The 23,659-nt window shown below is 43.9% G+C and overlaps 1 protein-coding gene across 2 annotated transcripts; it reads left to right on the top strand.

Annotated features, from left to right (window-relative positions):
• The first annotated feature begins 484 nt into the window (after positions 1-484).
• PAIP2B (poly(A) binding protein interacting protein 2B) lies at positions 485-23,199 on the top strand. Of its 2 annotated transcripts, none has more exons than XM_075573040.1 (4): positions 485-718; positions 15,781-15,932; positions 17,462-17,638; positions 21,659-23,199. In XM_075573040.1, exons 2-4 carry the CDS (start codon positions 15,789-15,791, stop codon positions 21,713-21,715), a joined length of 378 nt encoding a protein of 125 aa, XP_075429155.1. In that variant the 5' UTR covers positions 485-718; positions 15,781-15,788; the 3' UTR covers positions 21,716-23,199. The 2 variants fall into 2 exon arrangements, with proteins under 2 accessions (XP_075429155.1, XP_075429164.1); XM_075573049.1 differs by lacking the exon at positions 485-718 and adding an exon at positions 1,515-1,535.
• Positions 23,200-23,659: the final 460 nt, after the last annotated feature.

The following is a 23,659-nucleotide window of genomic DNA, read 5'->3' as shown; positions in this document are numbered from 1 at the left end:
CACACACACACACACACACACACACACACACACACACACACACACACACACACACACACACACACACACACACACACACACACACACACACACACACACACACACACACACACACACACACACACACACACACACACACACACACACACACACACACACACACACAGCATCACAGCTGTGTCCCGCGCCTCTCTGCCCCTATTGTGACGCTTCTTGTACGTCACAATAGCGAGAGGCAGTCAGCGAGAGACGGGGGGGGCGGGGCTCCAGCTCCTGGCGTCCTCTCCCTGCATGTACGTCTCACGCGCGGCCACGAGGACACGTCAACTCTAAGCCCCGCCCCCTTCATCTCTCGAAGCCAATCGCCCCTTTACTTTTCTTTTTGACGGACAGCCGCTGCAGCCAATCAAGGTGAAATAAGCGAAGGAGGGGTGGGGGGATGCGACCAATGAGATACGAGGGGGCGAGTGTGTGTGTGTGAGTGAGGGCAGAGAGAGAGCGCGCGCTGAAGGGGGACGTTGCTCGCGAGGTGGTTCACGTGCGTTGTCGGTTGGAGCAGCACCGAGGCGGAGAGCGCGAGAGCGGCGGCAGCTCGGTGTGGCGCGGGAGGGGGTGCGGGGGAAGGAAGTGCCGGCGGAGACACCGGAGGCCGTGCTGGAGGACAGCGGGTGGGGGAGACGCGGCGCACGACGCTCTGCGGGCAGAGGCCTGGGCCTAGGTGAGTCCCCCCTGGGGAGGGAGGAGGAGGTCTGGCGCAGGTCGGGGCCTAGGTGAGTCCCCCCACGGGAGGGAGGAGGAGGTCTGGCGCAAGTCGGGGCCTAGGTGAGTCCCCCCTGGGGAGGGAGGAGGAGGTCTGGCGCAGGTCTGGGCCTAGGTGAGTCCCCCCTGGGAGGGAGCAGGAGGTCGGGGCCTAGGTGAGCCCCCCCTGGGGAGGGAGGAGGAGGTCTGGCGCAGGTCGGGGCCTAGGTGAGCCCCCCCTGGGGCGGGAGGAGGAGGTCTGGCGCAGGTCGGGGCCTAGGTGAGCCCCCCCTGGGGAGGGAGGGGGAGGTCTGGCGCAGGTCGGGGCCTAGGTGAGCCCCCCCTGGGGAGGGAGGGGGAGGTCTGGCGCAGGTCGGGGCCTAGGTGAGCCCCCCCTGGGGAGGGAGGGGGAGGTCTGGCGCAGGTCGGGGCCTAGGTGAGCCCCCCCTGGGGAGGGAGGGGGAGGTCTGGCGCAGGTCGGGGCCTAGGTGAGCCCCCCCTGGGGAGGGAGGGGGAGGTCTGGCGCAGGTCGGGGCCTGGGTGACCCCCCCTGGGGAGGGAGGGGGAGGTCTGGCGCAGGTCGGGGCCTGGGTGAGCCCCCCCTGGGGAGGTCTGGCGCAGGTCGGGGCCTGGGTGAGTCCCCCCTGGGAGGGAGGAGGAGGTCTGGCGCAGGTCGGGGCCTAGGTGAGTCCCCCCTGGGAGGGAGGAGGAGGTCTGGCGCAGGTCGGGGAGGAGGAGGTTTGGCGCAGGTCGGGGCCTAGGTGGGTCTCCCCCTGCGGAGGGAGGTTGGGGTCTAGGTGAGTTCCCCCTGGGGAGGGAGGAGGTCGGGGCCTAGGTGAGTCCCCCTGTGGAGGGAGGACTGGTGCAGGTCGGGGCCTAGTCCACGGGAAGCCATTGTTGCCGCCTTTCTTGCGGCGGCTGAGGGGTTAAAAGGCCGCCCTGTATATCTCTAATAAGTAACATACCCCCCAGGTTACCGGGGTAGCACTGGGCTGTGTGACTCACAGCGGTCTGCTATATCTCCACATATACCTTGTAGCCGGAATAATTTGTTTAGCGTTACCACCTCACGGCCACTGCTGGACATGTGCTATAGGCTGGACCCCCTAGCCAGCGTTTATATTGCACATCAACACTGCACGGCGCCTCAGCTGGGGGGGGCATGTACTCAGCTGGCCAAGCAAGTAGTATGACATAAGGATACGTGTAGTTTCCCCCACTGTAATAGTTGGGAATGTATATGCATGTACAGATGCGCGAAAAAAACTTGGTTATATTTTTAAATGTATCCAAAATGACGTTGGGGAAATGAGTCTGTGACCCTGCTGCTGCTGTATGTTTTCTGGTCCGTCCCCTTTAGAGAACTGCTGCAATTCGGTGTAGTGTTGGGTACGTGTAGTATGTAAAGTACTGTTGCGTTGTCCTCTCACTTATTTGCTATGAGGGATGCTGTATAGTTGTTGCAAACGTTGTGTAATCGTTTCCCTTGGTGTAATATCGTGGGTGTGAATTATTTGGCCGTGTTGCACCTGGTGCTAATCTCATAGGCACAGAGGTGAACACATCTTTATTTGATCCTTTTGCAATGCCTTGTGGGATCATCTAGCTCCAAAAGGGGGTTGAGTCACCAGGTCTCTCACTAATGGCCACAGGATACATGTGGCATGATTAGTCTGATCTCCCTCCTACTCGGGAGGACAGCAGCTGCCCTCATGTCTCCTGGCCAAACCCCACCCCCCTCTGTACATACTGATTTAATAGATCACTAGTTGTCATTCTGCACAACTGTACTGTACATTGGTGTTTGTCAATATATTCTTCAGTATGCCTCATTGGGTTTTAGTAAAACAAAAATGCAAATATGCCAGCTCATCTAATTGTCCGTGTGACTGGATAAAGTTATAATTACTAGCGGTCACTTGGACATTTTACACGTGTATGACTTTTGGACAGATGTAGAAATCTCTCCCATCTTTATTTTTGAAGTCTTCCTGATGGTCATGTTTGCATACCACATAGTGTCTGGCTCGCCATACATTCTTACCCGCCAATTTAGTAAAATGGCTCGCGTCAGTGAATTGTGTTTTTTTTATTTTTTTGTTCTTTTTTGTGTTTTTTTTTTAACCAAACCCTTTTTTTTGTTTAAAAAAAAAATACCTTTATTGCGGTTTGTTGCAGCGCTGCATCAGTGAGTTGTGCTGCCTTAGGCCAGGATTATGGTGCCAGCGTCGCTGCGTGCGTGCCCGGCAACTGCTGTGTTATGGGAGCTACCCCACTGTTTGCGCAACTGCCGATTAAGGGCTTTTCTATAGTGTGCGCTTGCTGCGCCATGCGTGTGCGGCAGTTATAGTTGGCTGTGGTTAGTCAGCCTTCCTATAATAGGAACGCGCGCACACTCGTGAGCGTGGAGTCGGCCAACAGGGGAGAAGATAGGGGGAAATAAAAATTTTGCGCCGCTTCTGCCGCTGAAATGTGTATGTACAATGTTAATAAATTTATTATAAACGTATCACACACACACACTACCTCACTGTGTCGCTCACAGCATACACACAAAGTGTTATATTACGGGCCTCAGTAGCGAGTTGCAGTGGCAGCGTTCTCAGGATACAACCAAATATGTGGTTTGAGGCGGCTGCTGCGTGATGTTGGCGCACTTGAGCTGGTTCAGCCAATTTTGGCGAACCAGCTTTGTGACGCGTCCGCCACCGCAACACGTCTACAATCTCCTGCAGCCAAGTTCACAAATCGCGGCGGCGCGCAGGGACCAAAATCCCAGACTTGGTTGTATTATACTAAGCGTACGCGGCAATGAAAAATACCCGTCTTCCTACGACGCGCACGGCAGCTTGGTGGAACTACAAAGACATTTTGTTTTTTTGAGAGTGGCTACCGTGCCAAGTGACACTGTGAGCCAAATCGTGCGGCCTATCGTTGTGACGTCATGGCCATGCCTCCTACCTAACGTGTGCGTCACCATTTGGCCTATAGGCACTAAACGCGTGCCTGTGCTTGGTATAATACATGCCTTAACGTGAGTGAGACTTGCTCCTTTAGTTCATCCTTAACTCTTGCTCTCAAGTAGGGGTGTGAAACTCCCAACTGTTTGTGAAATTTGTAGCAATTTTTTTTTTTTTTTTTAAAGGTAATGCAAGATTTTGCCAAGCTTTACCAGGAAGAAAAATTGTACAACCCGTTGTCACAAATACTTGTCTACAATATGTGGAAAGATACCTGGAAAATAAGCCAAATTACTTATGTAATTAGGCATGTGTTGACTGTTCTCACGACGTTTTAGGCCAGGTCTCCGCTGGCTACTGCTGCGCCTTCTGTGGCGGATGCTGCATGGACAAGAGACCCCCCCCCCCTCACGATGGGGCTGGGCCCGCTGAGGGGGGGGCCGCCACGCTGCGCGGTGGGTTTTTCCAGCCTGTAAGAAAATTGTGAGGGGAACTAGCGATGGAGCGCTATGCCACGTCCACCAGTGGTTCAGCCAATGAGGGCGAACCTGGCAGCGGATGTCACGGTCACACACCCCTGTCTTTCCCCCTTAAGCTCTCTGCAGAATACAGAATTCGGCTGCACGTGCCGCCAGCCTCGCACTGGGGCCGTAGCCTTGGGCCTTGGATATGGTCAAAAAGACCGTGCTGAGCCGCGCTGAGGGGAAACATTATCCCTATCAGCGCGGCTTTAGACTGCGCTTCCGGAGGCGTGTGGCATTTCAGCCGACAACCCAATTTTAGTTTTCCCGCTGATGGAAGCGCATGGCCGGTCACGTGACTGCCAGAAGCCAATGGCAGTCCATGACGTCTGCGCTGTGACGAGGTGCGCTAGCTCCGCCTCCAGGCCCGCCTCCCACCTGGCACACAAGCGCGCTCGCTGGCGCTCATGCAGGGACAAGAAAAATCTCCTGCTTGAGCAGGAGAGCATGAGCGTCAGCGCTGCCAGCGCTCCTCCCTGCACCATGTCTCAGGCCTTACAGTGGAGTGTTCTGAGAGGTATTCGTCTTCTAAAGAGTAGTAACTCCTTTCCTCAAAGTCCTGCTTCTGCGTCCAGATCAATGTTTTGGCTTCTTTTCATACTAAACAGTGTCAATTTTGCGTAGTTTACAAAGTACTGTGAAAATGTTAGATCTCGACTCATGGAAGCATTTTTTACTCTAAGCTGCTTTTGTGCATTAAGAAGAAACGTGTATCTGTTAAACGTTTTAGTCGCCGTATTGTTAAAGGAGAAATGTAGATTGTGATAAATTTTTAGAGGGCCAGCATTAGTTCTTCATAAGTTAGTGTTCAGAGCTTTTAAAACTCCAGATTTAACCCCTTTAGTGCCATAATGATGTATTTCAAGAGTGTCACCGCCAGGGGCACTTGTACATCACACGTGATTGATTACCTTTATTCTTTAAAAAAAAAAAAAAAAAAAAACCCCGTTTGGGACTGCATATGATTTTGGTGCTCCCAAAGAGCTGTAACGTTGCCAGGAAGTGCCATAGGGACTATTGCTTCAGTGTCCATGTTGTAATATTATATAAAATGTGCCATTTAATTATAACTCGTAGCTGTCTCAATGTTTACTCCCGCTGCCTTCCCCCGATATGGATGATTGTTTTTTGGCGGTGGCTTCTATATAATGTTAGGCTTGTGGTGACCATTCTAATTATTCCCCAACAGATCTGTTTTTCCATAATGAATATGCTTAGCCTTGTGTTTAGTCATACCAATCTCTACAGATATATCCAGCATGCCTTGGCATGTAGCAAATGCATCCATAATAATCTGGATACACAGGCTTTTGCAGTCTCGTTTATCATATCTAATCATTGCTTGCAGCTTCAGGAACATTTGTTGTTGATACAACTTGTCCCATATAGCCGCCGCTTATCTGTAGTTGTGCATGGGTTTCTCTTGTATTTTGTTCTGCCTCTGAGCCAATTACAATCTCATTCCATACATGGTGTTGTGCGTTACGTATGCTCATCGAGCATATATAATCATTTATAGCGACAGGATAATATACAAATTTCACTGCTAATCCACAAGTGGATTATACTAAATAAAAACTAACTTTACATACGATACAATCATTTTGACAATGTGATGAACCATAAAGTATCAGGCCGCGCGTACAGTGCCCTCGACGGGCGCCGCCGCCCCAAAAACAAATGCTTTGCCGCCGCGTGCGCTTATAGTAAGGGCGACGGAGACAATGTGACGAAGCGGCGTCATGAATTTTGGTAGCTGGCAATATTTTTTTTTTTCAATGGCTGTCGTCTCATGTGACGGCCCCATAACCAATCAAATGCCAGTACACTTACGACGCCGCCGTAAAGCGAAATGTAACTTTTTGCTTGCGGCGACGGGTGACGTCACCAGTCGCCAATTGCGGGCACTAAACGTGCGGCCTAAGTCCTGCAGTCTGGGCAACTCCCAGATTGAAGGATTTAGACAAACAGATGGTTAAAACAATAGTCCTCCCTGGCGCTGGTCTCAGACCAAAGTGCACATTGTGACATAAAACAGTGTGTATAATACCAAACAATAATACTGATTATTCAATTGAAAGTTATTACCACACCAACATATATAATTAAAATGTGATTCTGATATATACTTAAATTTCAATAATGGTGAACTGTGCAAAATGTGATTATAATATATTTAATTTATTGACCGTCACTCCCAACAAAGTACTCTTAAGGTCTAGATTTGGAGTGAAGAACCCTTTAACCTCACCCAGTGCTAATAAAGTGGACTAATGGTATTAATACTCAACACTCACGCTGATACTCTATTACTCAAGTGGGATGTCACTTCTTGTAGTAGTTGAGAATGATTGCTTGAACTCAGTTGATTATGGGGACATTACAGCCAAGATGCAGAAAAACAAAGAAAATAAGTGTGATACTGTTACAAACTTGCAGAAACCCTTTAGGGAATGCCCACCGAACCCCTGTTGAAAAAACATTGCCATATAAACAGTCGGTAGTTTAATTTGGTTAACCTAATGCGTGCATTTGGGAAATGCCCCAAACTGGTCTCTGGGATGTTAAAGGAGCAATCCAAGCAATATTCTATATATATTTTTTCGCACACACACACACACACACACCTTTTTGATTTCTATAGCAGGTTTTAACACTTCCCCAGCAGTGCATGATCGTTGCAACACTTTCCTGTTTGTGATGGTTTGTTGCCTATATTCCCAGCAGTTTGAGCTGCAAACTGTAACAATAGAGATTGTTACCATAGTAATATAAGGATACGTTGTAGACGCTGTCTGAAGGATTGATTGAAACGGAAAGGCAGCCATTAAGTGAACCCTGGGAAGCAGGATTTTGTTGATTGATCGTAGGTGAATGAATCGATCAGCAGCTTAGGTAATTAGTTTTCAGTAAAGGTAATTAAAGGTTGAATATGTTAAAACAAGATATTTAAGCTGTTTGCCTCTTTAAAGTGAATACATTGATATTCTTAAACTGCTTAAACTAAATTGTTTACATTTTTGCATTGTTACTGTATGTGAAGCAATTTGAAAAGCGGTGTTCTATTGTTGCAGTTGAGCATCTGATCTCTTATTTTCTATGCTCCTAGACATGCCTTAGGCCTCGGCCATGCTCCCTGCTGGCGTGCTGAGGCGCAGGGAAAGCGGGTGCTTTCCCTGGCCTTGCGGTTGCTTACCGCACGCGCCGTCTGGGGGCGGGCCAGTGACGTCACGGAGCTGGTTTGCCCTCATTGGGCGAACCGCTCACGTGACCGGCCTATCGCGCCGGCAAGCGGGGGAATTTTAAATTCCCCTACGACCTGCGCTTCCGCAAGCGCGCAGATGAGCCCCTACTAAAGCCGCTCTAATTGCGGCTGTAGGAGCTCAGTGCTGAACGGGAGCGCGCCTCAGCACGCTTCCGCCAGCAAGCGGTAAACATGGCCAAGGCCTTAGGCTGAGATTAAACGGTGTGCTTGAGTGCACGTGTGGTGCTGCGCTGTCCGATGCTCAAGCAGTCTCTGCACAGTATTTCAGGCGACGGTGGCTATGACATCAGCGAGCAGGTTCGTCGTGCTTGGCTGAACCGCTCACGTGACGCCACCGCTTGAAGACAATTTTTTTTTTTTGTATTTTTTCAAACCACAATCGTGCTCCGTCGCACACGCACTAAGGGCGGCCTCTAAGGGATCCTCCAATGTGTACTTAGCGCGCACTCAAGGGCCATCGCACACACTATAAGCTCAGCCTTAGGCCCCGGACATGTTCCCTGCGTGCTTGCGAAAGCGTGCTGACGCGCGCTCCCGCTCAGCACTGAGCCCCTACAGCCACAATTAGAGCGGCTTTAGTAGGGGCTCGCCTGCGCTTCCGCGCGCTTGCGGAAGCGCAGGTCTTAGGGGAATTTAAAATTCCCCCGCTTGCCGGCGAGACAGGCCGGTCACGTGAGCGGTTCGCCCAATGAGGGCGAACCAGCTCCGTGACGTCACTGGCCCGCCCCCGGCCAGTGACGCGCCCGCTCCCGGCCCGCCCCCTGACGGTCTGTCCCCCTTCTGCCCGATCGATCCCTGCCCCCCTTCTGCCTGATTCCTGCCCCCCTTCTGCCCGATCCCTGTCCCCCTTCTGCCCGATCCCTGTCCCCCTTCTGTCCCGATCCATGTCTCCTGTGTGTGTGTGTGTCTGTGTATGTGTGTGTTTGTGCATTGTGTGTGTGTGTGTGTGTGTGCTTATGCGTGTGTGCTTATGCATGTGTGTATGCATGTGTGTGTATGTGTATGCATGTGTGTGTGTGCATGTGTATGCATGTGTGTGTATGCATGCATGTGTGAGTGTATGCATGTGTGTGTGTGTGTCTTTGTGTGTGTGTGTGCCTTTGTGTGTGTGTGTGCCTTTGTGTGTGTGTGTGTGTGCCTTTGTGTGTGTGTGTGTGTGCCTTTGTGTGTGTGTGCGCGTGTGTGTGTGCGTGCGTGCGTGCGTGAATATATTTATCAAAGTTGCACAATGTTAATAAATAATTTATTCTCACAACATGTCTTTTTTTTAATTTTTAAAATATTATATAATATACACACACACACATACTCACACACACACACACACACACACACACACACACACACACACACACACACACACACACACATGTTCCCCAGTGACACACACACACTGACAGCTACCAAGTGACACACACACACACAGTGATACCCGCCTCCCAAGCGCTTGCTGTCTCCTCTGTAAGGACAGCAAAAAGCTCCTGGTAGAGCGAGCGGCAGCAAGTGAGAGCGAGCAAGCGCCAAACATGGCCAAGGCCTTATAGTGAAGCCACCAATAAATGATGTGATGTTACATTCTTTTGTTCCTACGTATTTATATTGTTTAGTGGAGCTGTACTTTTTCGTTTTGCACTTGATACCTTGTATAAATACCGGAGTTGGTTAAATTAATGAAGATGACCAAGTTCATGAAATTAAAATGTTGGCAGTATTTGTTTCAGTGATCTGTGCAATTGTAGTAGCTATATTGCCTATATAAAATAAATGTTTTTTATGTCTTGGCTTGTTGGCTGGTTTGCTTTTTCAATTCACTCAAGTCTACATTTCTTCCCTCGCCCTTGGGAACACCTTGATAATTATGTCTCTTCTTTGGGAGTACTGTCTTAACATTTTTGTGAAACGAATCACTTGTTAGATATTCACTAATTCCAGTTGTGGGCTTTATCCTAAACTGGTTTTGAATAGATGAATGCAAGAATGAACTTTATACATATATTTATCTGTAATGTGCTGTATCAAATCTTTAATTCATATACGCATTCATTTCCCCTAAAGAAGCATTTGTATACAAATTTAAAGAAATGGTACCAGTAGATGTTTCAGGACTGAACTTGGAGGGGAAATATTACTAGTGAATAACCTGAACTAAAGGTCATAAAAAGCTAGTTGGGGCAGGAACTTCCTTCCAATTGTCTGTCTTTACATATCTCACATTGTACTGTGGGATATGTTGGCAACACACAAAATGGTGTGGGGAAAGGCAAAAAGCTGTTAATATCTGTTTGGGCACATGTATCATGGGACTAGAGCAGCGTTATTTGGTCAAATATTAGAAATGACTAATGTACTAGCTTATATAGTATCAGTCTTAGGCGAAGCTCATACACTCCACTTGCTTGCGAGTGTACGAGCTCTTACCTTGCCGTGCGGTTGGAGCAGAAGCAATCCCTGCTCATAGTGCTGGCGGCAGTGCGAGGACGTGGCGGACGCGTCACACAGCTGGTTCGCCCTCATTTGTTGAGACAGCTCACGTGATGCTGACATTTGTCTCCACAAATAGCTGCCGTGTCAACGCGCTACATCGCCTGCAGGCACTTGGCTAACTGCAATAGCCAACTGCGGAAGAGTGCTTGACGGGCGCGTGCACACTTAGCGACTCCGCTACTATAAGCTCGGCCTTAGACCAGCATAATTTGTAGATCAGACAACTTTTTTTAAAACATTGGCTGATTCTAGATTTTATGCAGACGGGTTTTTATTTGTTGTATTCTGGTTACTGTTAAAGTAATGGCTAGTCCTAATAAGCTGCTGTAATGTTGGCAAATTCTCTATTGTGGGTTTTTAAATATTTTGTATTTTAGCATCTAGCTTGTGGTGAAGACGATAGGCGGAAACCTACAAAATCATGGCCAATCAACCAATTTTAAAGATTGCCTTCTAAAGTAGTAAATGACAAATGTGTTATCTTGGTATACTTTGCATCGATGTCTATTAGTGCCCTCGTGTGTTTCCTACGATGCATATTATTGACCTGTCCTTTGTTTTTAATGTCGTATGTACATATCTATTGTGCCATTTTATTTGTCTGCCGGTCTTTCCATTTTCCTGATTTCTGCTGGAACTGAAAATAGTAAGGCCTAAGCCAACTCCAGTCCTCAAGGGTGACCAGCGGGTTGGGTTTTAAAAATATCCCTGCTTTAGCACAGGTGGCTCAGTCAATGACTTAAAATAAAGCCACAGTTTGAGCTGCCTGTGCTGAAGCAGGGATATCCTTAACCAGGCTTGTTGATGGCCCTTGAGGGCAGGCGTTGGCCACCCCTGGCTTAAAACATGTTCTTAATTACTGAGCTTTCCCAGGATGAGCTCTTGCAGTCCATAGGTTATGGTTCTTCGCTTGTTTTCTTTGTTTTTATAGACTTCTGCATCTGAGGGGGGTACAGTGTTTGTACTATATTAATCTTCCTGATCTGTTGTAATGGTAAACAGGATGGAGATTTGGCTCGCAACGATAAAGTGGTGCGTTTCAAACAGAAGCCACTTCCTCCGCTTACATGATCTATAGCAGTGACTAAACAAGGGAGTACATTGCCTGAACTACTTTTGAGAGAAATTGCTTTTACTTTAATATTCTTTTGCAGCAGTTTTAAGTTATTAAATAACTTTAGATGTATTCTGTAGTATTGTAAATACAGTAACAAAACATGGGATATGCAAATCTTCAGATTTATCAGAGGAAAGCTTGCAGCAGCTTTTCTACAGTTGCATTTATTGTCTGCTTAAAACAGTCATCATCTTATATTTTATGAAGTTTTTCTATGAACCGCTTTTTTTTTTTTTTTCCCCCTTCATAAATGTTTTTACGTAGATTTCAAAGTAGAATTGCCTAATTCGTAATGCAGTAATGCAGTATTTCGGAATCCAATTCTTATGAGCCCCTTGCAAAAATTGGCCTACAAACACTTTCTAAGTTGATTGTTTTTTGTGTAGCTCTTTATATACATGTGTACATATAACTTATTTTCTCAGCTGGAAGTACACAGGCTGTCAAAACCACACATCTTGCGTTGGTTTTTTTTTCTGTACGGTGTGCTCTTAAATGATAACATGCATGTGTGAGAAACGCTTTATAGTACAGAATTAATACTTTTTACATTGACTTGGGAGTGCTTTGATGCAGCAGCAATGTAGTGAGAATTCAGGGGAGTTTCAGGACAGGGAGGCAAGTGGATGGTGACCATACAGCTGGATATTGATAATTTGATCGACCATAGGCGGTCACTTTGAGGATACAGTACTGTTTTCATTTTGCTTGAAGTGAATTGCTTGGAATGCAGCTTTTTAATGTCCATGATTTTGTATCAAGTTTTTTTTGAAGCATTAAAGCGTTACTAGAGGTTGCATCTGTTTTTTATTCATAGGATTAAAGCTGTGGGTATTCCTAGCTGGACTGCGTTAATTTCAGCTCCGAGGACACCCTGCTTCCTGAGATACTTACATCCGTAGGGGGATTTATTAGAGTCTATTATGGTTGGTGCACACTTATGTATAAAACATTTTATGGGAAGTAATACATTGTAACCTCCTTCAAGTATGTCCTGGACATGGTTATGATACATGGTTGCATTATATGAAACATGGTAATAAATTCCATTTACAGACATTTCATGGACGGCTGTATGATTATTGGGGTATATGTAACAGTTACAGAAAAGGTTAAAATTGTGTTTGAAGAGGTTGTTTAGGCTTGTAATATGGTGTTAGACTTCACTTAAATTCTTAAGATCTTCTGTTTGTTCAACTCTGCTCATGATGCATTTTAAATGGGGAATATACAGTGCTTCTGGCATTAAAGATGTTAGATTAGATGTTTGTTTTGTTTTTCTCAATGGAATTTTAACACTTGGAAGATTCAGACTGCTGATTACAATATAAAGACCAGATATATATTAATGTTACTGCTTTTTATTGTCTATACAGCAGCGATGCCGTGTTCAACATTTGCACCAAAAATAACATGGTGTGGCGTTTTAAAATATAATGGTTTTTCACAAGTTCCCATTCTGAACTGGGTAGAAATGCCAATAGGTTAACTTGTTTCTCTACTAGAGCCTAAAACAATACAGTATAGATTGATTGAATGGTATAAAACAGGTCATGAAAATGTCACTTGTGTAGACCATTTTATATAGTTGGTAGAATGTGTATACATATGGAAGTAGCAGTTTTTGTTATGGAAATAAAGGTTGGTATACAAATACCGTTGGTTGTCTTGATCCTTATGTTGCTAATTAAACTGAAGACAGTGTAGAAATGGGTTACTAGGTCTTTGAAAAGGACACCAAGTAAAATACTGTAACTCATAACTCATGCAGAACACCAAATGTAACCAATGTTTGGATTGTAACGGTTCTCTTTAGTGGGCAAATATATATATATATATATATATATATATATATATATATATATATATATATATATATATATATATATATATATATATATATATATATATATATATATATATATATATATATATATATATATATATATTTTATATATATATATATATATATATTTTTATATATATATTTTTATATATATATTTTTATATGGCTAGTAGGATCAGAATGTTACATGACATTAAATTAAACACAAACCACATTATAAAAACAATGGGTGTTAGAGTAACCTTGCAAATAGCTTGGCTTGTTCCTACAGGTCTGCTTCTTTAGGAAAGGCACAATGTGCAAGGCTCTGTTGGTGAATAAATGTTAAGTAATACAAATTAATAGGTCTTTGCCTTCCAAATCTTTCAGTGTAGTTTAAAAAGGAACACTGCCCACACCCTATTGCATTTTTTGTGCAGAATTGAGTTTGTCAACTTTTTTTTTTTCCCTTTCCATCTCTTGACTACATATTTCCCATATTGCTTATTTTTCCGTGCATAAAAATCTAATGTGTTGTCGATTATAGTAGCTGTGATGTTTCCTGTTTGCGTACCGTTAGCAGGCAATGATCTTGATTTTTCAAATCTACCAGTCATGCCAGAACCACTCCATCTAACCGCTTTTTAAATCCTAAAATATTACGTTTTAAATTTCTCATACTTTGAAGTTTCTATTTATTTGATTTTATGTGAATAATAAATAAAACCTAAAATTAAGCTGTGATCAGTTTGCCCCCATACACTTTTAGGCAGAGGAGTTTAGCTCCAATCTTGGTATCTTCCCCCGTGATCATGCCCTGCTCTTAATCGTTTTGTTTTTTAAATCTCTCTAGTTTCTGAGGTAAAATTTACACTTCACTTGGCTTTGGGGAGAGCGCCATTTTAACCTTCCATTTATTTAGTCAGTCTGATGCTTTTCAGGAGATGTGCATTTAAAATATTACCTTAATTGAAAAGGGGTAAGAAGAGATCTCAAAGTAAAAATAAAAAGCATAAAATGTCCGTCTGCACACTGCTGCTTATGGTACCACCCACCACAAATCAGTGTGCACTCACAAAAATTGACGAGGCACTGGTGTCTACATCTAATTTCAACATAGAATTGCTAAATGTTTGCATTATTCGCGTGATAGTATGGGCAGTTATAGTTTAACGCTGTCCTTAAAATTTACTCTTTTGATTTTACAAAACACATGCCGATTAAATAGTAAATAAAGATTTGTTATGTACCAATTGTGTCTCTCCTAGGGAAATATGTGGATATTGAAGTATAATGTTTTTGTCAAGTGTCCCGTACAAATGAATATGCACAATGTATACTATGCCTAAATAAACATTGTTTTTGTTTGAATGTGTTGGTGAAACGTGTTGTAAAGCTGCACTCGTCTCTGCAAAGTACGGTGTGTACTTCTGGCCACTGTTGCACAATTTACAGTTTGGTGATCATTAACTCGTGGCTCTGTCATTTGTACTGTTCTATAAAGACTTAAATAGATGAAAAACAGGTTTTGATTGCATTTAATTTCCCACAGTGCGTAATTCTAGTAGATCTATTTGTCCTGGAGAAAAACAGATGTTATACCTCTACTGGGCCGACGTTATTCAAAGAATTGTGTACAGAGTTTTCAAAACTAGGTTTACTGCAGTGTAAATTGACATGCCTTTTTCGTGGGCCATTAAATATGGTTTTAAAGTACACTCGAAGAAACCTATATGGTTTTGAAGGTTGCTCGCTCTATAACTGAACCTATTAAACTCTAATTGTAGGTTGTGATACTTTACTGGACTAACATGAATCTGTTTTTCCTAGTGCGCTAAAGGACAGGTCACCCTGTAGATGCATTTGTCTTCCTGTGTTCTAGTTTCTATGATGTGATGCAATACTTCCTGCGTTACTTGCAGGGCGTGTACAGCTTGTGTAGGTGCTTTGCAACTATAGTCTAATGTTAGGATCTAGAAGTCCTGCAAGTCCTCCACTGTAATTTGAAAAAATTGGGCCAGTGGGTCATATGCCGCATTATTTTTTTGGTGACGTTGTGTTTAGGCCTTATTAGCTGATTTACAACCAAAATGCACTGCAAGTCATTGTATTTGCTCTCTATCGCTATGGTACATTTATCCCATGTGGCAAAAAAACAGATCTCCCAACTTTTTCTAGCTCTGAATTGTTATGCTGACAGTGTACTACAGGGGTGATCAAACGCATTTTGAGGTGGCCCATGTGATCCTCGGATCAGTCTCTTCTTGCGCCGGAAGTTGAACCCAACCTCTGAGGCTTCAGCTCCCCTGTGCGGAATAACCGAAGGGGAGCTGGGGCCTTGTGGCAGATGCGGACATAAAGACCAACTTCTGGGGCAGGCTGGGTTGAGAAGGCTCATCCCGGAGGATCCTGTGCCACTGCACCCCAAAGTAAAATTAATTGGAGAAATAAAGGGGGGCGAGGGGTTGACTGGGCCACTGGCACGGATGGTTGGGTAGAAACATTATTCCTGGGTCCCGCAAAGCTGTCGGCAGCCCTGCCTGCCCACTCCACAGACTGCTGCAGTGCCCACCGCTGCACTTCTACTGCTCCCTATGCCAGTGACAGGGAGGATAGTGACACCCCCTCAGAATTTTAATTTTTTTTGGTCTGTCTGATGTGTCCATGTTTAATGCCATCAACATTAAAACAACTATTTAATGATTCTTTAGTGCCAGGAAATGTGCCTCCCCCTTCTGTCCAGTTTAATAATCGAAAACTAGTTTATAACTGGTGTTTAATATTTCACTTGTGCTAGGTTTTTTTGGTGTGGATAATGCTGTTTGTACACGGTACTAAATGTTCCTTTTTTTTTGTGTGTGCTCTTTCAGATTCTGCAATGATGAACGGTTCAAATATTGGAAACTCCACGTCCAACAACAAATCCAAGGAGGACCAGGTAGTAAACGGACATGATGAGAATGAAAACAATCCTTTTGCGGAGTACATGTGGATGGAAAATGAGGAGGATTTCAACAGACAGGTAAAGTTGTGGTTCTGGTTTTCTGAATCTTAACTATGCATTATTGATACAAAGCCATAATGAAACAAGAACTGTATTACAAAGTGTTATTTCTAGTAGACCAAATGGGCAATTTCTAAAGTGTGATGCTGCTCGCTCAGTTCTCTAAATCATTATACACTAAAGTTTGTGAGGGGGATTCCTGTGTTTGCATGCAAATTACACATGGTACCAGCATTATTTACAGTCCTCTTCTAAAGTGTTTTGGTTTTCTTGGGTCGTCAGCAGACCTCAAATAAAATGCTTAAATGTTTTGTTAATGTGAGTTCCTGTGACTAAGAGGGCTCACTGTATTGAGTTAGGTGTATCCCACGAGGATAGAAGGCTACACCCTAGTAAGCACCTAATGAAGACAAGGTGGATCCCTTGCTAGAAGCAGTGACCTGTATAATTGTTCCTCAAAATATAAAGTGTCTGGTTTTGTTACTGAACAGCTTTCACCATCATACTAAAAAATCTCCACTGCATGATGGCACCAATGATTCTTAACCTTTTCACTGCCGGCAGGGCCCGCAAAATAATTTGCACGTGCCGTTGGTGGCGATCAGTCAACCAATACTTAACTCCATCTAGATTTGACTATGAAAAAAATCCAATATGTGAGCGTTTCTTGATGAATCTATATTTATCTAAACTTGTGACTACATGTATGTTTCTTATGGATAACCTGGGCATGTCTGACAGTTCTTTGTAAGCGTTTTGTGGTTTATTGACTTTAACTCCAGGCAGAATTAAAGAGTTAATCACATTTGGAAAAAATAAAACATTGGGGCAGGTTGTTTTTGATTTTTACATAGACAAAATAAACTTGAAGTGTCCAAATAACTGTATTACCTAAGAAAAGCAACTGAGCAATGCACAGAAGACCACCTGCTTGGCAGAAGTTTTCCCGAGGTCCTTTAAAAAATCTGTACCTTTTTGGGTATGAAGCAGGGGGTGTTCGTCGCTGAACCGTGTTTTCAGCTCCGAGGACCTCCTGCGCCCGAGATGCGTATCTCCTAAAGGTGCTGCCAGTATCTGTTCAGTTTAAACGTCCTGTCACCGGGTCCAATAGGCAGCCACCAAGGGATGCCGTTGATGCTTCAGAACTCGTTTAACAGAATGATGGATGAAGCGGAATGAGAAGTAAAATCTTGTGTTCCGAACTTTCTAAACCGACATGTCATAATTAAGGATAAAACATTGTTTTTTGCAAAAGCACTGGAGTATCAATGCTCTTTCATCTTGGATTGTGTGCTGCTGTACAATTTTTTATCAATTTATTGTGGTACTCCGATGAATAGAGTTGTTTATTTATTATTATTTTTTTTTAAATAAATGGTTCTGCATGTTTAGATAAAATGATAGCAGTGACCCAGAAAGTTAGCATGTTAACGCTCGCCAAGTACTAAACGGTATTTTCCATTTCATACACCTGCCTTCCACACACGTCTTAATTCATCACCACAACAGAGTAAACATATCTAATGTTTGATCTGTTCTATTTTCAGGTGGAAGAGGAGCTGCAGGAGCAGGATTTCCTGGACCGCTGTTTCCAAGAGATGTTAGATGAAGAGGATCAGGATTGGTTCATCCCATCCCGTGATTTGCCGCAGGGTGTAGGGCAGTTGCAGCAGCAGTTAAACGGGCTCAGTGTCGGGGACGGTCGTAGTTCAGAGGACATCTTGGTATGAATATTTTTTTCAGCTTATTCTGCAATAACGTACAACTGCAGAATTACAATAGGCAAATTGCCTGTGCCATGCAACACACCCCAAGCTTAGGGCCAAGCAGTAACATTGGTACCAAAGGAGCAAGAAACTTCCTTCCTTCAGGTATTGGATAGGCGAGTTGTGTGGGAAGGTCCGACAGAGGGTCGTTGTGTAGGAGTGGGAATTTGGAGGGTTGGGAGGGGCATCGAGGCTAACGTGGGTTGTGTAGCAAGTATAAGCAAGTGATCTTAGTGGTAAAATGAGCATGGTGATCCCTGCAAGTTGCAGATTTCCAATGTAAATATGTATACTACATTCTGTGTTGAACGTATTTGTGAGTGGGGTATACTTGTTTGTTTTTTTTCATTCCTCTCCCACACTGATCCTTTTTATAGTTTGCATTAGTGTTAAGTTTTGACATATGTATTTTGAAAGTGTCATCAATGGGGCCATTTCAGACCATAAGGTGTGTGTCTTAACATCAGATTTGGTAAAGCTGCTGGCGTGTTATTTCTTGCTGCCAGTTTCAGTTCCTGCCTACGTGTTTCCCTGACTTATCTTGAAGCCCACTATGCGTATTGCTGTCACCTATATGCCACATAGCTGCATCCCCCTCACTCCATTATCCTTTTCACTTACAATCCTGTTATCACTTTGACTTGCTACTCTCTAAGGCTGAGGCCCCGCTCACTCAGTCAGCGCGCCCGCACTGCATGCAGGCAGCGTGCTGACAGGCAATTGACCGCTACCTACTGTCTGTAGGGGGGGCGTGGTTTGAGGGGGGCTCTCCGTCCTGTCTCCCCCCCTTCCCTGTCGGTCCATCTGTCCTGTCCCCCATGGGTACTGAGCACTAGGGTGTGTGGGGGGAGACAGCAGCCCAGCACTGGGTGAGCCGGTTTTTGCGGGCGGAATGGGGGTGCGGAGAAGGGTTAATGGACTGGAGCAACGTTTAATACAGGTCTGTGGCAGGGGAAGAGTTAGTGGAGCACCCTCCCCCCCTTCCATCTGCTGCTGGCCGCAACCTCCACAGCACTCGCAGCCTGAAATGGGCACCAGAGCTTCCCTCCTCCCCCTTGCCTCCTCATTGGCTCCCTGCCGCACCACGTGATGTGTCGCTGCTTGGGATCACGATCCTCGTGTATCCCCTGCTGGCTGACACGTTGCAGTGCGCAGCGAGCCTTGCAGGTAGGGGGGACTGGGGCCGGCTCTGGAGGAACTCATGTCCGGTGAGTGACGCTCGCGCCGTCGGAAGCAGCGGGACCCCGGCCTAAGGCTTTGTAGCTGTGTGCTGCACACATGGTACAGCCCTCTATGGGGCAGGCCCCAGTCGGCTTGTGTGTGGGCGCACAAGGCGCTATGCGCGACTGCCTTTGCCGAAATACAAGATTTTTGTCGCGGCGGATGTGTATTTGTAGCGGCGGTTCAGCCAATGAGGTCGAACCAGCCGTGTGATGTCATGGCTGTGCCCCCGCCACACACTGCAGCAGATTTCCTCAACTACAAATTCCTTCAGTCCTGCTTTGAACTGTTTTTCTTGCCAAACCATTACTTGACATCGCATTATCAGGTGCCGATGTAACCCAAGCTACGTTAGCCCCTCTTTGCAATTATTTATTTATTTATTATTTAAGCTCCAAGCCACAGCTACATTTCTCCTCCTTCCCTCTTGTTAGACCAATGATGGCATAATTACTTTGCAAACAGATGAACCCCAAGTAGTTTAATGTTTTGCTTTTCTCTGAACAATTGGATTCAAGCTTTAATTTTGTCCATGCTACAAATAAGTAACTGTTTTTAGGGTGATTTTAAGCCTTTTTTTTTTTTTTTTTTTTTTTAAAGAAGCCAGTTACACAAAGTAAATAACCCTTTAAGTGGCGCTACACAGCCCCGGCCAAATCTGAATGTTTATAATGTAAGGAAAGGACTGTATAACATCAAGAAAGTACTAAATATCAATGCCATGTAATGAACTGCATAGATTCTGTGTGCTGCCATGTTCCGTGTTCTGCATCCCCTCTGTCCAACGGTCACCTGGTAATGGCGTTTATTGCTTCACCTGTGACCGGGTCCGTATGGTAACTGCAGGAATGGGGATATTTGAAAACTGTTTTCTATGCTGCTATATCATTCGTCTACATTACATCTTCTCACCATGTAGAGTTGAAAGGTTATGTTAAAAGTAAAATCAATGTCAATAACGTAGCAAACTGTACCCCTTAATCTGCAACATGACAACACATTTTTATTTTCCTTTTTTTTTTGTAGAATTATTTTTTAAATGCAAGAACAATATTTAAAATTCAGTTGTAGCCTGCCTTTAACGTACAGATGTTACTTGTTCCCTGTGAGCTAACATTTTTAGGTCATAAAGAAATTGGTTATTCATATCAGATACTAGTGCTACACTCCTATTTAGCAAAAGGTGACCACAAATTGCTTTACAAAGAATAGAAATCGTTGCATTGATACTTTACTATCTTTGCTAAATCTCTCATGTTCAGGCTGGTCTCCAAAACAATGTACAGGCATACCCCGCATTAACGTAGGCAATGGGTCCAGAGCATGCATGTAAAGCGAAAATGTAGTTAAAGTGAAGCACTACCTTTTTTCCACTTATCGATGCATGTTCTGTACTGCAATCGTCATATATGTGCATAACTGATGTAAATAATTCATTTGTAACAGGCTCTATCGTTTCCCCGCTTGTGCACAGTTTCGGTACAGGTAGGGAGCCGGTATTGCTGTTCAGGAGGTGCTGGCAGGCGCAGGTGCGACCTACCGTTTGCCTATTGGGCGATATGTACTTACTCGTGTCTGTACTTAAAGTGAGTGTCCTTAAACCGGGGTATGCCTGTATTTACCAGTTGGATTTTTATAGTGCCAATCACTGAATATTTCATTAAGGCCCAGATCCACACACGGGTGCTAAACTTTACTCCTTTACGGCCATTTATATGGGAACATTAGTTAATTTCTTGAGCGGGGATGATGGGATGTTAAGAGACCCAGCCCTAGAACATACTGCAGTAAATCTGTATTACTTGGTCTCAACCTTCATTGTTCGTGTGCAAGTCTCCAGGGTAAAACTCAAACTTGTTTTGTGTAATCTCAAAACAACTTTCATGTTGCTCCCCTGAAAGTTATTGCAGTTCATGCCAAGCCTCCAAGCTATAGAGCTACTTTGAACACTACTATAAGCAATGAAACGTAATGTTTTTGGTTATTTTTTTTCGTGAGTGATGTAAGCGGTATTTGTCGTGGTTTTAACCTTTACGCTGCCCTTGCGTCACTTATAAACCTCCTGGCTGGCGCCTTCAGGATACGTCGTCGTCGTCCCCACTCCCTGCTGTAGCTAAGGGGCTCTGATCCTGCCACTAGCAGCTGCTCCTTCACGCCCCCTGAATTAGTTGGAATAAAACGCTGACCATTGTCATTCTTGGATCCATAGTTGACTGTTTTAAAGTGACCCAGCCCAAGATGTCTCTTGTCTAATTTTCTGTGTGCACCATTGTTCAGTTTCTGCAATTGCTAATTACACAAACCGTACACACCTATCCAATTGCTACGTGGTAACCAACCTCTTCCCCCCTCCCCCCCTTTATTTATGTATTTGTTTTAAATTTCAAGACATAACATTTGATTAATTTCCTTTAAGCAGAAACATTAAGTTTTTTCATGATGTATATAATAGGGGACATTTAAACATAATTTGGTTTGCTATATTACGTCTCAGCAAAGAACGTTTAAAAAAATAATCATGCATTTTTTTTTGTTGCAAATTTGGATTGCAGATTACCTTTCATATACATTGGTAGTTGGTGTCAGCAACACAAAATTAAAAGTTGATTTTTGTTTAAAAAATGTTTCAAGAATCTTCATTCCCTTTGCCACATGCATGGAAACAAAAAGGTTTAATGGTTTTAATACTACTAATTCCAAGGTTTTTCTTTTCAGTCTAAATTAATTTTCACTTTTTTTTTTTTACTTTTCCCTCAGAGCAAAAGCAACCTGAATCCTGATGCCAAGGAATTTGTTCCAGGAGTCAAGTACTAAACATTACAGGCAACTTTTTTAAAAAGAAAAATAAAGACTGTTTCCTTAAATCTTCAGGACAAAGCTGCACAAAGAAATGGGAACGTTCGGGGATGTGGTGAATAGAGATGCTTTAACTCGACCCTGGGAATCGAGTAACTTTAATGTGGGAAAACTTTATTCTTCAGGCGTCTAAGAATTTATTTTTCCCCCACCCCCCCTTACAGTATATATTTTGGCAGTCTGCTTTTTGGACTAAAGATTTTTTTTTTTTTCTTTAAAAAGGGGGGTGCAGTCTTCATCAAAGACCATGTGCTGTTGTATTTAAACCGGAACCATGTGGAATATTCCTAAATAAAATCATGGGGGATTTTCGCCCCTCATCTGTTTTATTCAACCTCTCACCCCCGCCAAATATGTGGGGGGAACAAGGCAGAAGGAATGGATAGAAACGGGCAAGAAGACTGTTTCCTGCAGAAGTGTATTAAGGGACATTCAACATACTTCATTTTAGTGCCATGAAGAAGCCAGGTTTTCAGATTGAGGTGTGGGTTTCTTATAACTGACTCCTGTCAGATTTTTGAACGTGTCTGCTTAATTTGGTTGCATATCTTCTCAGACAGAAGGTTGTCCTATCCTTTAGGATCATTTCTATGGCGGTGAGCCGTTTTTCAGTGTTGCTGGTTTTAAAGGAAAATATAAAGCCACCAGCTCTTTACACAAATATCAATTATTTTAAAACTGTTCTACATGAGGAGGCTTCATGTTACAAAAGTTACGCAAGCTTGAGCAAGCAAATTCCATAATGCAAGTAAATCAAAAGCAGGTTTGTCTGCCCATCGTAATTATGCTGCAATTTGTAAACCTTTGCTTTCCAATGGTGTAATAGCAAGAATTAAGACACTACAAAACCTACTTTCACAACTAAGAAATGCATATCTAGGCTGTTACATGATGCTTTACAAATGTTACAGGAGTTCAATTATGCAAACATTCTCTCTCCCAAACCCCCATTTGGATATGGCATTGCCATGTTAAAAAGGCAAAGGGGTAGAGAACTTTTCCCTCTCCCTTCCATCTTCTTTATTGCTGATTAAACCATAGGTGTTGGCTTCCTCTCCCGAGGTCACCACGCAAGGTCATGACTGGGTCATTCACTACCCCACACTATTGAGAAATTCTTGGATTTTTTTTTTTTTTTTTTTAACCTGACAGTAAAAGCAATTCCCATATGAATTATTGAAACATTGTGAAAAATAACAACGTTCCCAGTCTTTACAACTCTTGGACACATATTTACATCACTGAGCCTTCCACAGGACAGGAAATTAGTCGTCATTCAATGCTTGCTACACTATCTTGTATTGGTAGGAGAGGTTGAACTACATTTGAAAGATTATAAACAAGCCTGTAAAACATAAGTTATCTTACAATGCCTCAAATCGTACTGTTTTTATGACATTACATGAAAAAGCCAGAGCAAAAATAAAGCAGCCTGATCATTGTACATGTCTGATTAGTCACTGTGTATAGTTTTGGTTAAGAAATATCTACAGATGAAAATGGGGGAAGGAAGAAGGTACAAATGACCTTTTTAAACAAATGAAGGATAGCGCAACACGCATAAACTAACATTAAAGCCTCTGTAAACTGTTATTTATGCACAGAATCAAGACCGTATTACCATTGCTTTCATTTCTAGTTTAAATATTACATCTCCAAGCCAGTCTGTGGATTTTTTAATTAAGTATGCATCATTTGTTTAGTGGTTAACCTTAAATGGAAGTACAGCTAGGTTTTCTCTCGCACTTAATGGCCATCTTGGATTGCTCAAGCTTTGGTCTCTAAGTTTTTAAATAACTTGAATTCTTCCAGCTGGAGAAGTGTGTGAAGGCGCAGTTACATTTCTCTTCACATTTTTCAGGTAACACTTCATGGTTTTTTTGCTATTCCATTGTGGTTGGT

The sequence above is a fragment of the Ascaphus truei genome, chromosome 1 (genome assembly GCF_040206685.1).
Source record: "Ascaphus truei isolate aAscTru1 chromosome 1, aAscTru1.hap1, whole genome shotgun sequence".
Taxonomy (NCBI): Eukaryota; Metazoa; Chordata; class Amphibia; order Anura; family Ascaphidae; genus Ascaphus; species Ascaphus truei.
Note: the sequence above shows the minus strand (reverse complement) of the source record. Positions and strands in the feature narration are given on the sequence as shown.